We start from the raw sequence: 10,264 nt of genomic DNA, 5'->3' as shown, positions 1-10,264 counted from the left end.
CCGCCTGCCACTTCTTCTTCCTCTCAGCTAGAGCCTGAACATAAAGGAAGCAAAGCACTCACCAGAATGGCCCATCTCCAAAACTCCAGCCTGAAACAAGTTGGTGTTACAGGGCTGGGCGATAAGTCCATGCTTTTGAATCTTTGGAGAAATTTTGGGAAAAATTTKGATTTCTTTTTACCAATGCACAATTTTATTGTAATACAAGAAGAAAAAAGTAATTTTATGACAACTCCAAAACAAAACAAATTCCGATGAGGAATGCTGAGCATTTTGTGAAGGTATAGCAGAACTTTGAGACGATCGTGGAAACAACTGATTCAATTTCAAAGAAAGGACTTCACAAACTGAACTGCTCACATTGATCCTGGAAACTACCAAAGATTTGTCCCTCAATACAACATTTTTTCACGCAATTTTAAGAACTTTTGTCTGGTAAAATTACATCCTTATTCTGCTAGTATGACAAMAACTGTTATTCCTGTCTGCTTTCACTGAGACAAACATGAGCTGGACATACTCTTCCTAGGTTCTCTTTATCAGACTTCAGGTCCTGTAATTCCTCTTCCACAGCGCCGACTCTCAGCTCCATCTCTTTGCGTTGTTGCTTCTCTAAGCGGTACTGGTTCTGAACCCGCTCTGACGYGTCCTTCAGTTCTGAAAGTCCACAACACAAAAAGAGTCCATTGGATCTGGAACATGCAGTGGTGTTTGGTCTGCAGTCGTCATCAGCAGAACACACTCAGAAGTCCTGAAGGAAAGCAGGACTCCTAAGTCAGCTGTGTGTCACTTTTACTCAAACTGCACATGACATTTTCCATGCTCATGAATTCATTTAATACTTTCTTCCAGATTCTGATCGAGTCCTATGAGCATGGTTTAACCCTCCTTCAACTGAAATTATTAAAGTCTGGCAGGAAAAATAAAAGAATGTATAAAAAAATTAAAAAAAAAAAAACACTCAATGTTGTTCTTTTAAGTTTTGCAGATTGGAGTCTGTGGTGCTATCCGACCACACTGCCTAGTTTTAGTGACTCTCTCKGCCCTGATCACATGATGCAGCTTTTTTTTAAGCTTAATTCAATTTTATTGGAATTTTTGAGACTGTTTGTAATCAGCTCTATTGGGAAAAATATGAATATGCAGAAATGATGAGCAGAATTTAAACAGCCATTTTCCCCACCAAGYCCTGTCTCATGAGGCATTTATTCCAGATGGACATTGACAGTATAGTTAATGTTTTGTTCAGGTATAATGTTCCTAAACACACCACCTGTTTTTAAAAGTAGAACTGATTGCCTTGTGTATTAAGTTTTATCTTTCCTCTGAATAAATTGTGCAAAACATTGAAATAATCCAATTCTCTTGCAGGTAGTTTYCTTAGCTTTCTCTACCATCTGATACTGTATCTGACCGCTCCCACCACTAGAACTAGCAACCTTGAGTGCAATTAATCAACAGTAAAGCCTTAATAGATGCAAAGGTGCAATGAGGCTTGAAATGCCATTCTTTCCAGTTTTCCAGACCTTCCAGCTGGGCTTCCAGGGCAGCGATGTGCTGGCAGCGGCTCTCTCTGTCCTCCAGCGCTGAGCTGAGTTCACCCTGCAGCTTTGAAGNCCTGTCTCATGAGGCATTTATTCCAGATGGACATTGACAGTATAGTTAATGTTTTGTTCAGGTATAATGTTCCTAAACACACCACCTGTTTTTAAAAGTAGAACTGATTGCCTTGTGTATTAAGTTTTATCTTTCCTCTGAATAAATTGTGCAAAACATTGAAATAATCCAATTCTCTTGCAGGTAGTTTYCTTAGCTTTCTCTACCATCTGATACTGTATCTGACCGCTCCCACCACTAGAACTAGCAACCTTGAGTGCAATTAATCAACAGTAAAGCCTTAATAGATGCAAAGGTGCAATGAGGCTTGAAATGCCATTCTTTCCAGTTTTCCAGACCTTCCAGCTGGGCTTCCAGGGCAGCGATGCGCTGGCAGCGGCTCTCTCTGTCCTCCAGCGCTGAGCTGAGTTCACCCTGCAGCTTTGAAGCTTTCCCCTGGTGAGCCGAAGCTTCCAGCTGCAGCTGGGAGACCCGAGCTGTGGAGGAAGCCAGCTCCTCTGTCAGACGGACCTAGTTCAGATGGAGAAAGTGGAGGAGGAAGGTAAGCTGTCTGAATGGAGGGAAACTTCCAGAGACAACAGACTGGTGAGAAGCCTGGGTGAGTGACGACTGGCGATCATTCCTGTGGGAGGAAAATGGCCAACGGCTGAACTGATGGAAAATGAGAAACCAGAAGAAAATCTTGTTAAAGTGACGATGAGGATGACGTGAGGAGGATGATCCAGTGGCAGCAAAGAGACTGGGGTCAAATAGYCTATACCACTAATTAGGTTGTTCTTTACAGCTGGAGTCTAGATAAATAACTCTCACCAAAGCAATGAATGGTGTCCATTTAAAAGGGCGCCATTATGTATTTTCCAGGCATCTATAAAATTATTGTGCCATTTTATAGCACAATCAAATAACAATTGCTATAAAATGCTATATAGGCTACATCAAATATTCCTTAAAAGAAGTGCTACGTCCACCCAGATGTTTGTATGGTTTCCATGGAGATTCCAGAATTTCTCAGACATGCATGAAAGAATGAAGAAAACAGTYCATGTATACTTTAATGAGGGAATAAATAAAATGAAGTGTAGGTTATGAAAAAAAAGCATTTTTTTCATAATACTACCCCTTTAACAGAAACTTATTACATTCAGAGTTAAACTGTCACATTTGGTTTTTCTTTTGGTTTATTTTCTAAGCGCTAGTTGACCCCAGTCTGGTGGCAGAACACTGAGAAGGGGGCTCACCTGGCCGGAGCCACGGTCCAGTGGCCGAGCACGCTGCTGGGAAGAGAGAGCAGTCAATGATAGATAGTAGCATCAGCAAGGCTAACACTCTGCTAAAGCTTTAACACGCCTTAAAACTTCAGATTTTATCACATTATACCCACAAACTTCTATGAATTTTAATATTTTTTGTGACAGATCAACAAAGTAGTGCCAATTGTGAAGTAGAAGGACAAGACAAGGTTTTCACATTTATTTTACAACATCTTGTGAGTTCTGTATGCATCAGTTTTCAACCAGTTCAACTCTTAATATTAACAGATAATCATATGCATGAACCATTTCCCCTGTTAGAAGTCTTTCCACAACTAGAAACGGAAATTTTACCCATGGTTCAATGCTCTCAAACAGATTGACTGGACGGAGCATGTCAGTGAATATCCAACTGCAAGTCTTGCAATATAATTTCAACTGTATCAGTCTGTACTTTGACTGGGCCATTCTAGAATATGAATATGATTCCATCTAAACCACTTTATCGTAGCTCTGCTTGGATGTTTCAGCTTGTTTTGCTGGAAGGTGAACCTTTGCCACAGTCACAGTTTGCTTTAACAGCTTTGCTTGGCCCACATTCTTAATGGTGGGGATGGCGTGTCAGGACAGTGGTTCTCAAAGTGTGGGGCGCAGCCCATGACTGGGTTAGGGGGTTGGATGGACCTTCTAATTAATCTAATATATTTAGGTAAAGGGGCTTTATAAAATGACACTTTTGAGACTTGACAGTTCTGCCCTACTGTGTGTTGATCAATCACATAAAACACCAATAAAAAACACGGACATTTGTGGCTGTAACATGASAAAATGTGAAAAGGTTCAAACAGTATGAATATTTTTGTAAGGCACTGTAAATGCTGTAGATGTAAAACGACTAAAGGATGTCAGCACAATTCCCTCCGACAGTGGCAGACTAAGTATGCAGAGGATTTGAATATTTTTAGAAGCACAGACAGAGGAAGATTAAGCTGCTGTTAAAACCGATGTTCTGAAATGTCAGCWTCTTTTAAGCAAAGCCAGGCTTTCACCTTTTTATCAGAAAAACTGCAACAATCCCACCATCCCAGTTTATTTAGAGCGAGTCCTATCCTGGTTGGCAATAGACGAACCGACAACAGCCCACTGTTCAGATTTTCATCAAGTCTCTGGAGGTGTGTGAGGTTCCATCCAGCTTCAAACACTCCACCATCGTCCTGGTCCCCAGCAAATGCTTCACTATGGGCTTAGATGACTATAGACCTGTTGCCATGACGTCTGTGGTTATGAAATCCTCTGAGCAACTGGTGTTGAAACATCTGAATTAGAAATGGGTCGACAGACGATGCAGTCAACCCCCGGGGGCGTTCTCCAGGATGGTGTTTGGGGAATTCAGTTTGACCTTCACTCCCATCAAACCCATCAACCCAGAATCATCAGCAATGGCGCCCCCCAGTGGTGTGTCCTTGCCCCCTTCCTTTTCTCTGTGTACAAAAGATTGCGCCTCAGCAGATTCTTCTGTGAAATTCTGTTTGAGAGGTCACCACCACCATGACAAGTGTAACTGCTAACATGATGTGGATCTGAGGGTCTACTAGTGTGGTCAGAACCTCAACTATCCTTAAATTGTTTTTTGGCAGCATTTTGGGGTTGATAAATGGCAACGGAGTGACAAAGACACGAACAACATGCAAGAACTGCAAATTCTTCAGGTGCTGAAAGCATCGCTCTAACAACCAATGGGTAGACGTACGTTAGGCAACATCACAGTAACACTGGTACGCCATATCAGCAGCAACAAGGAAATGGTAAATGTACGGCAGGCCATGCAAAAAGAAAAACATCACTTTGTGACAAAAGAAAAACAAAAATAAAACAARAATTTGCAGCATAAGTTTGATTATAAAATGTTCTTCAAAGTAATATTAAAATCTTGTCTGTGTGAATTCTGTATTCACAYGAACAAGATTTTACATATCGTAACACGTCCCTTCTCATACACAGAACATGTACAGTTTGAGCTGCCACAGAGAAGGTTTGCTCCTCAGGCTGTCTGAAAACACCAACGACTCCCACAGATATCAGGGATATTTGCACCAATTATGCGGGAGGAGCACCGACTCTCACCTTGTCCTGCTCGGCCTGCAGCAGCCGGGCCTGGTTATGTTCACTGGAGGACTTGAGGGAGTCGTTCCTCTGCTCCAGCAGCTGGTGGCTCTGCTCCATGTATCTGGCAAACCAAACATCAGGCACCACATTATACTGATTGCACAAATGTAATCTTTCCCAGGAAATTCTTTGAGCAACATAATCCCRCCCCAATATTYCCCTCCACAGTGCTGTGGAGGAATTCTGGCCCACTCTCCTTTACAGAATTGCTTAAACTTTTCCACAGTGGGGGGCTTTTAAACATGAACAACCTGTTCAGAGTCTTTGSCAAGGCCACTCCAGAAGTCCTCATCTAGAGTTGGACCGTCTGGTGTGCTTTAGATTGCTCTGATCTAATTAAAGATCCAAGTCAGATGTAATGAAATGAATGTCTTCTGCTGACCAGTCCAGAGGATATTTTTGCAGGAGCCTCAAKGATCATCAAGGTGTTCATGGGAAAAAAAGGCAGTAGGCCTTTGTGGTCATCAGTGGTTCTGGTCTGAGAGCTCTGCCATTTTCCCAGAGTCTCTTTTCTATTGTTGAATCATGAACTCTGATTATAACAGAGGTTGGTAAGACTTGCAAAGCTTTAGATGCTGTTCTAAGTTCTGCTGTGAACAGAATGAGTAAATTAATTAAATCATTTGAAAATTGCTTTTTGTATTTACTCAGGTCATCTTAGTCTGAGAATACAACATACAAGTACAAGCCATTTACAATTTCTTTTTAATGTTCAATGTTTTTTTTTATTTATATTAACTGAGTTGCAGAATATTTTTAATGACAGTTTAATGTCTTAGTATGTGTTTAATTCTAGTTTTAATCAAGATGATCTCCGAAAGAAATCTGGACAGTGCGACTCAAACCCGAGTCTATTTCACCCTCTGAGACTCACTTCTGGTTCTGGTTGATGAGATCCCCAATCTTACGGTTCTGCTCCTCAATACGAGAGCTCTTCTCAAACATTTCCTTTTTCAAAGATTCATTTTCCTAAAACCAAAATGTGAACCATCAGAGCAAGTCAARAATATATGAAACACAGTCAAATAAAAAACAAAAGACCTCTGCATRTGTGTACCTGAACAATCCGGCTGATATTGTGCACAATCATTGAGGTTTCCATCGTCATACCAGAAACACCAACAGTCTGAGTTCCCTGCTTTTCAAGATCACTAATCTGTTAGAGTGAAGGGAAAAAAGCCAAATATTAACTTGATAAACAAACAAAAAAAAAAAAAAATCAAACAAGATACTATAATTATAACAGGTTTGTACCTTGGAGGCTAGTTGATCCACCTTATCTGCTACTTTTCCTATGGATAACCTGATCTCCGTGTTGTGCTGCCGAGCCTCCGTCATCAGGAAGTTATTCAACTCCCCAGAACCTGGAAATCAAACTAATCAGTCGCATCAAAGTGGTTTTGGCTGACTTACTGAAATTGTAACGTCAATAAACTACAGAGATCTACTTTTTCCTTCATAAAACACAAACCTGCTCCCTAWATGTTAAGAYCCTTTAAGGCCAGACAGTTAGCTACAAGCAGCACTCTGCTCCAGTCTGAATCAGTCCAGATAAACATGGTGAGCTCTCTTACCCATGTATGGGACAGTTTGAGGCGCGTAGACCTGGCCAACGGCCTGCATCTGAGTCGGAGCTGCAGACGTCTGTGGGTGGGAGGTTTTCAAACATTATTATCAAACTAGTTTCTGTTTAGTTATAGGATTTTGTTGGTAGATGTGAGCAAACATCACCTGGAAAGCATGGCTGCTAGCTGGCAGCCCAGGATACAGGTTGACTGAAGGAATGACGGGAAGCAAGGCAGATGACGGAGCTGTGTGAGGAAGAGGATGGGCTGCAGGGGAAATACTGCTGTTAGATAGATGATTCTGATGTGCAGGGAGATGAAACTGGGCCACCTGGAAGGAGCAGAAGAAGGAAGCTCACCGTGGGCAGGAACTGGAGCGGCAGCCATGATGGGCCCCGCAGGCGGAGCTGCAGGACCATCCTTCACTCTGCTGATGCTGGTATCCTGGAGATGAAGATGAAAGAACGAAGAAACACACAGCTGAGACTGAAACTATTCATCTGATTTATTATTCTGAATTGATTAATCGTCAAAAACTTCAACAATCCACTAATCATTAAGTGCTAAAGTATAGTAATCATTTCATCAAATGACCTTTTAAAAAGGGACATTTGTTGAAAGAAAAACACTCAGAACAAATAAGACTATTTGTTTTCCAAAAATAAGATAAGGTAATAAAAACATTTTTTTTCTGTAAATAGGTTCTACCCAGAACTCTTCGAGTGGCATAGTGTTAGTTTATTTATAAACTATGAATTAGTTAATCCAAAAATAGTCAACAGATTAGCCTTCTACTGATCTGATGTTAAGTCAAGCAGTAAGGACTTTTTACACTCTGATGTTAGAAATGTTTTTAGCTGCAGATGCAGCCTTTGCTACAAATTAGTAATCATTCATTAAAGGAATGYTGTTAAGCATTTTAGGCAACAAAATGCTTATTTTATTAATTAAAAAAAAAAGAATTTAATTGTTTATTTACATTTTTAATATGTAAAAAAAGGCTTAAGTGAAGTGAAGGTGAAAAATCTGCAGAATGTGCCAATTTGTTTATCCAATTAATCAATTATTTTGATGATTAACCAATAGAATAAGTGATAAATAAAATAGTTGTTGGTTGCAGCTCTAAGCAACACACAACATTACAAAGGGACGCTGATGGTTTTGATGATCCAGTACAGGTTGCTATGGTGACGGGTGTACCCACCAGCAGAATGGCTATAAGTACCAACCTCCAGCTCAGAGTCACTAGATTCAGGCTGGCCTGCAGCTCCGGTCAGAAAGGGCAGCATGGGCTGCCCCATCTTTGCCATGCGGGAAATCAGCTTGGCTTTAGTGGCGTCTGRGTTCTGCTGTTCAAACAGAACTATTTTTATTCAGCAAACGTTCACAGTAATTAAAGATTCTAAAAGTTGAATGCAGTGAGTTTTTTTACCCCCAGCTGCTCGGTCAGAGAGTTGGACTTGGCTCTCAGTGGCGGCTCTCTTGGGGAAAAAACAAACCAAGGATAAAATCAGTTACAACAAAGTAATATAAAAGTTGATGTTGACGCCTCATTCGCTGCAGCCAAGTCTCACCCTGGTTTCCCCGAAGCTGATGAAGGTTCTGAGGTCAGACTTTCTACACTGGGGGCTGGAGACGGAGCAGCAGATTCTCTGGAGCTGGCGCTGGCCAGGTCAGAACCACCATCTTTGGAAAACTTCACCTGCAAGACGAGCTTCATAAGCGTCTTCACAGTCCAACATGAGGGACCAAGCAGAGAGGCAGTGGAGCTACTGAAACAAGAGAGGCAAAACGTAATACCCGCCGCAGCTCCACTTCAAAGATTAGCGTGCTGTTAGCTGGAACTCGGTTGGGAACGCCCTTGGCTCCATAMGCCAGGCTGGGTGGGATGATGATGAGACGACGGCTGGCTTTCTTCATCCCCAGCATTCCTTCCTCCCATCCCTGTCCACAAATTCACCACAGGAAGAGAASAAATCAGCTGGAAAAACATGACATGATGCCATTCTCCAAATATCAACCTACATGCACTGTGGAATCCTTCATGCCTTCATTTTATTTAGATTTTAATGATTTTTCTCTTCAGGTTTTAGGAATGTGGATTTGTAATCTTAAATTCAGCTTTAGGACTATTCACCAGCAAAGCCACCTGAACTACAAAGATGGCAGCTTCCASTCATTAAAAGTGGGCTCACTGGAATCAGAACCCTGTAAATGATGATGTTAAAAGTCAGATGACAGAACTGATGCTTTATGTCATCTTTAAGCAGCTCCTGCCTTCATGAGTTGGTCAGTAGCTGCAGCTCCCTTTGCTAAAAGGTACTGAGTGAGGAGGGCTTAATGTTAGCCATTTGAAATACTTGTAAGGTATTAAAAGTMAGAAAAAGRCTAACAGGCAACCACATGGGAATGGAATAGGATTATTTATCCATCTGTCTGTAACAAACACAGGATTCATTTTAGTGCATTGGATAGTGATTAGTAAGATGCCTGAGGTCTTTCAAAAGAAAAATAAAGTCATGGATATTAAGACCTTTCTGTTCAGTTATATGTTATTTTCACTAAWGCATGTGTTCAAAAAACTGGACTCTTTGATACAGATACAGAAGGAGAAGATCCATCAGAGAACGGAAGAACCGAATCTGGACCTGTGGGCTAGAACATCACAATGTTTGGAATATTTACTGAAAACTGGAATTATTGGATATCTAATGGTTATTGATAATTCCTTGTAGGGCTCAGCATTTATTGTATATTGGTTATTTATGGTGGTAATCATGTTATAGCTTTGTTTATGATGTGTCTATTCTTGTAAAGTTTCTTGACTGACAAGAAAGCCGACTCACCTTACTATAAGGTAGATTTGGTTGCAGTAAGAGCTGATTGATTGATTTGATGTTTTTCAAGAGCAGTATTTGTGTTTGTGGTGCTATAATTCATACAGTTGACCAAAAAAAGTAATAGTTCTTATAATCACTTCAATTGTTATCACAATAGTTACATTATCGTGATAAAACTTTAATCCATATCATGCACACCTAATTCCTCGCATTGCATGGTTTATTACAACTGAACAACCATTATTACTATTCTACCTGACTTTGTGTCGACTCACCTTGATTACTTTCCCAGCTCCAAGTTTTAGTCGCAGCAGCTTGTCTTTGTTCTGGTTGGAATCAAACATCTGAAAGCAAACACCAATGCCGGTCAGTTCAATCAACCACTGCATCGGTGCGTGCTGAAAAGGTTTTAGAGCGCCACCTGTCCGATGGCGTGGTTCTGCAGCAGCCAGCCCGTGTACACCACCTCCATGGAGTCTCCAGTCTCCACATCTTGACCCTCACCAAGAATCACATCCTGAGTCACCACAGACTCCAGAGAGGATGAACTGTTTGCTTTGGCCAGACAYACCTAGGAATCAAAAACAAACACTAAATCATTTTATACGTTTAAGAAAAGAATTACAACTGTGAAAAAAAGACAACCTTGAGCTGCCAGTATAAACAGTTTGCTTACTTGTTGTGTTGATCAAAGCAGTGGCAGACTGTMCCGTTTATGATTTGTAWTATTGGACACATAAACCATCATGTCCTATTATAGCATGTCCTCAGAAATTAGGTGAAAATAGCTTTAGAGCAGATATGCTCACACCCCTCCTCAGCACAG

The 10,264-nt window shown here is 41.0% G+C and overlaps 1 protein-coding gene across 1 annotated transcript in view; it reads right to left on the bottom strand.

Annotated features, from left to right (window-relative positions):
* Window positions 1–10,264, bottom strand: part of fkbp15b (FKBP prolyl isomerase family member 15b) — a 20,092-nt gene that overhangs the window by 5,845 nt on the left and 3,983 nt on the right. Inside the window, exons 7-23 of the mRNA XM_017306518.1 lie at window positions 9,860–10,009; window positions 9,714–9,782; window positions 8,399–8,542; window positions 8,173–8,300; window positions 8,031–8,079; window positions 7,828–7,947; window positions 6,958–7,042; window positions 6,765–6,865; window positions 6,608–6,677; window positions 6,288–6,397; window positions 6,091–6,189; window positions 5,908–6,002; window positions 4,992–5,094; window positions 2,856–2,891; window positions 1,956–2,127; window positions 521–657; window positions 5–34 (exon numbers count right to left, since the gene is read on the bottom strand). Coding sequence (XP_017162007.1) covers window positions 5–34; window positions 521–657; window positions 1,956–2,127; window positions 2,856–2,891; window positions 4,992–5,094; window positions 5,908–6,002; window positions 6,091–6,189; window positions 6,288–6,397; window positions 6,608–6,677; window positions 6,765–6,865; window positions 6,958–7,042; window positions 7,828–7,947; window positions 8,031–8,079; window positions 8,173–8,300; window positions 8,399–8,542; window positions 9,714–9,782; window positions 9,860–10,009 — 1,698 coding nt within the window. The remainder of the gene's footprint in view (window positions 1–4; window positions 35–520; window positions 658–1,955; window positions 2,128–2,855; window positions 2,892–4,991; window positions 5,095–5,907; window positions 6,003–6,090; window positions 6,190–6,287; window positions 6,398–6,607; window positions 6,678–6,764; window positions 6,866–6,957; window positions 7,043–7,827; window positions 7,948–8,030; window positions 8,080–8,172; window positions 8,301–8,398; window positions 8,543–9,713; window positions 9,783–9,859; window positions 10,010–10,264) is intronic.

The sequence above is a fragment of the Poecilia reticulata genome, linkage group LG9, assembly GCF_000633615.1.
Source record: "Poecilia reticulata strain Guanapo linkage group LG9, Guppy_female_1.0+MT, whole genome shotgun sequence".
In the NCBI taxonomy this organism is placed as follows: Eukaryota; Metazoa; Chordata; class Actinopteri; order Cyprinodontiformes; family Poeciliidae; genus Poecilia; species Poecilia reticulata.
Note: the sequence above shows the minus strand (reverse complement) of the source record. Positions and strands in the feature narration are given on the sequence as shown.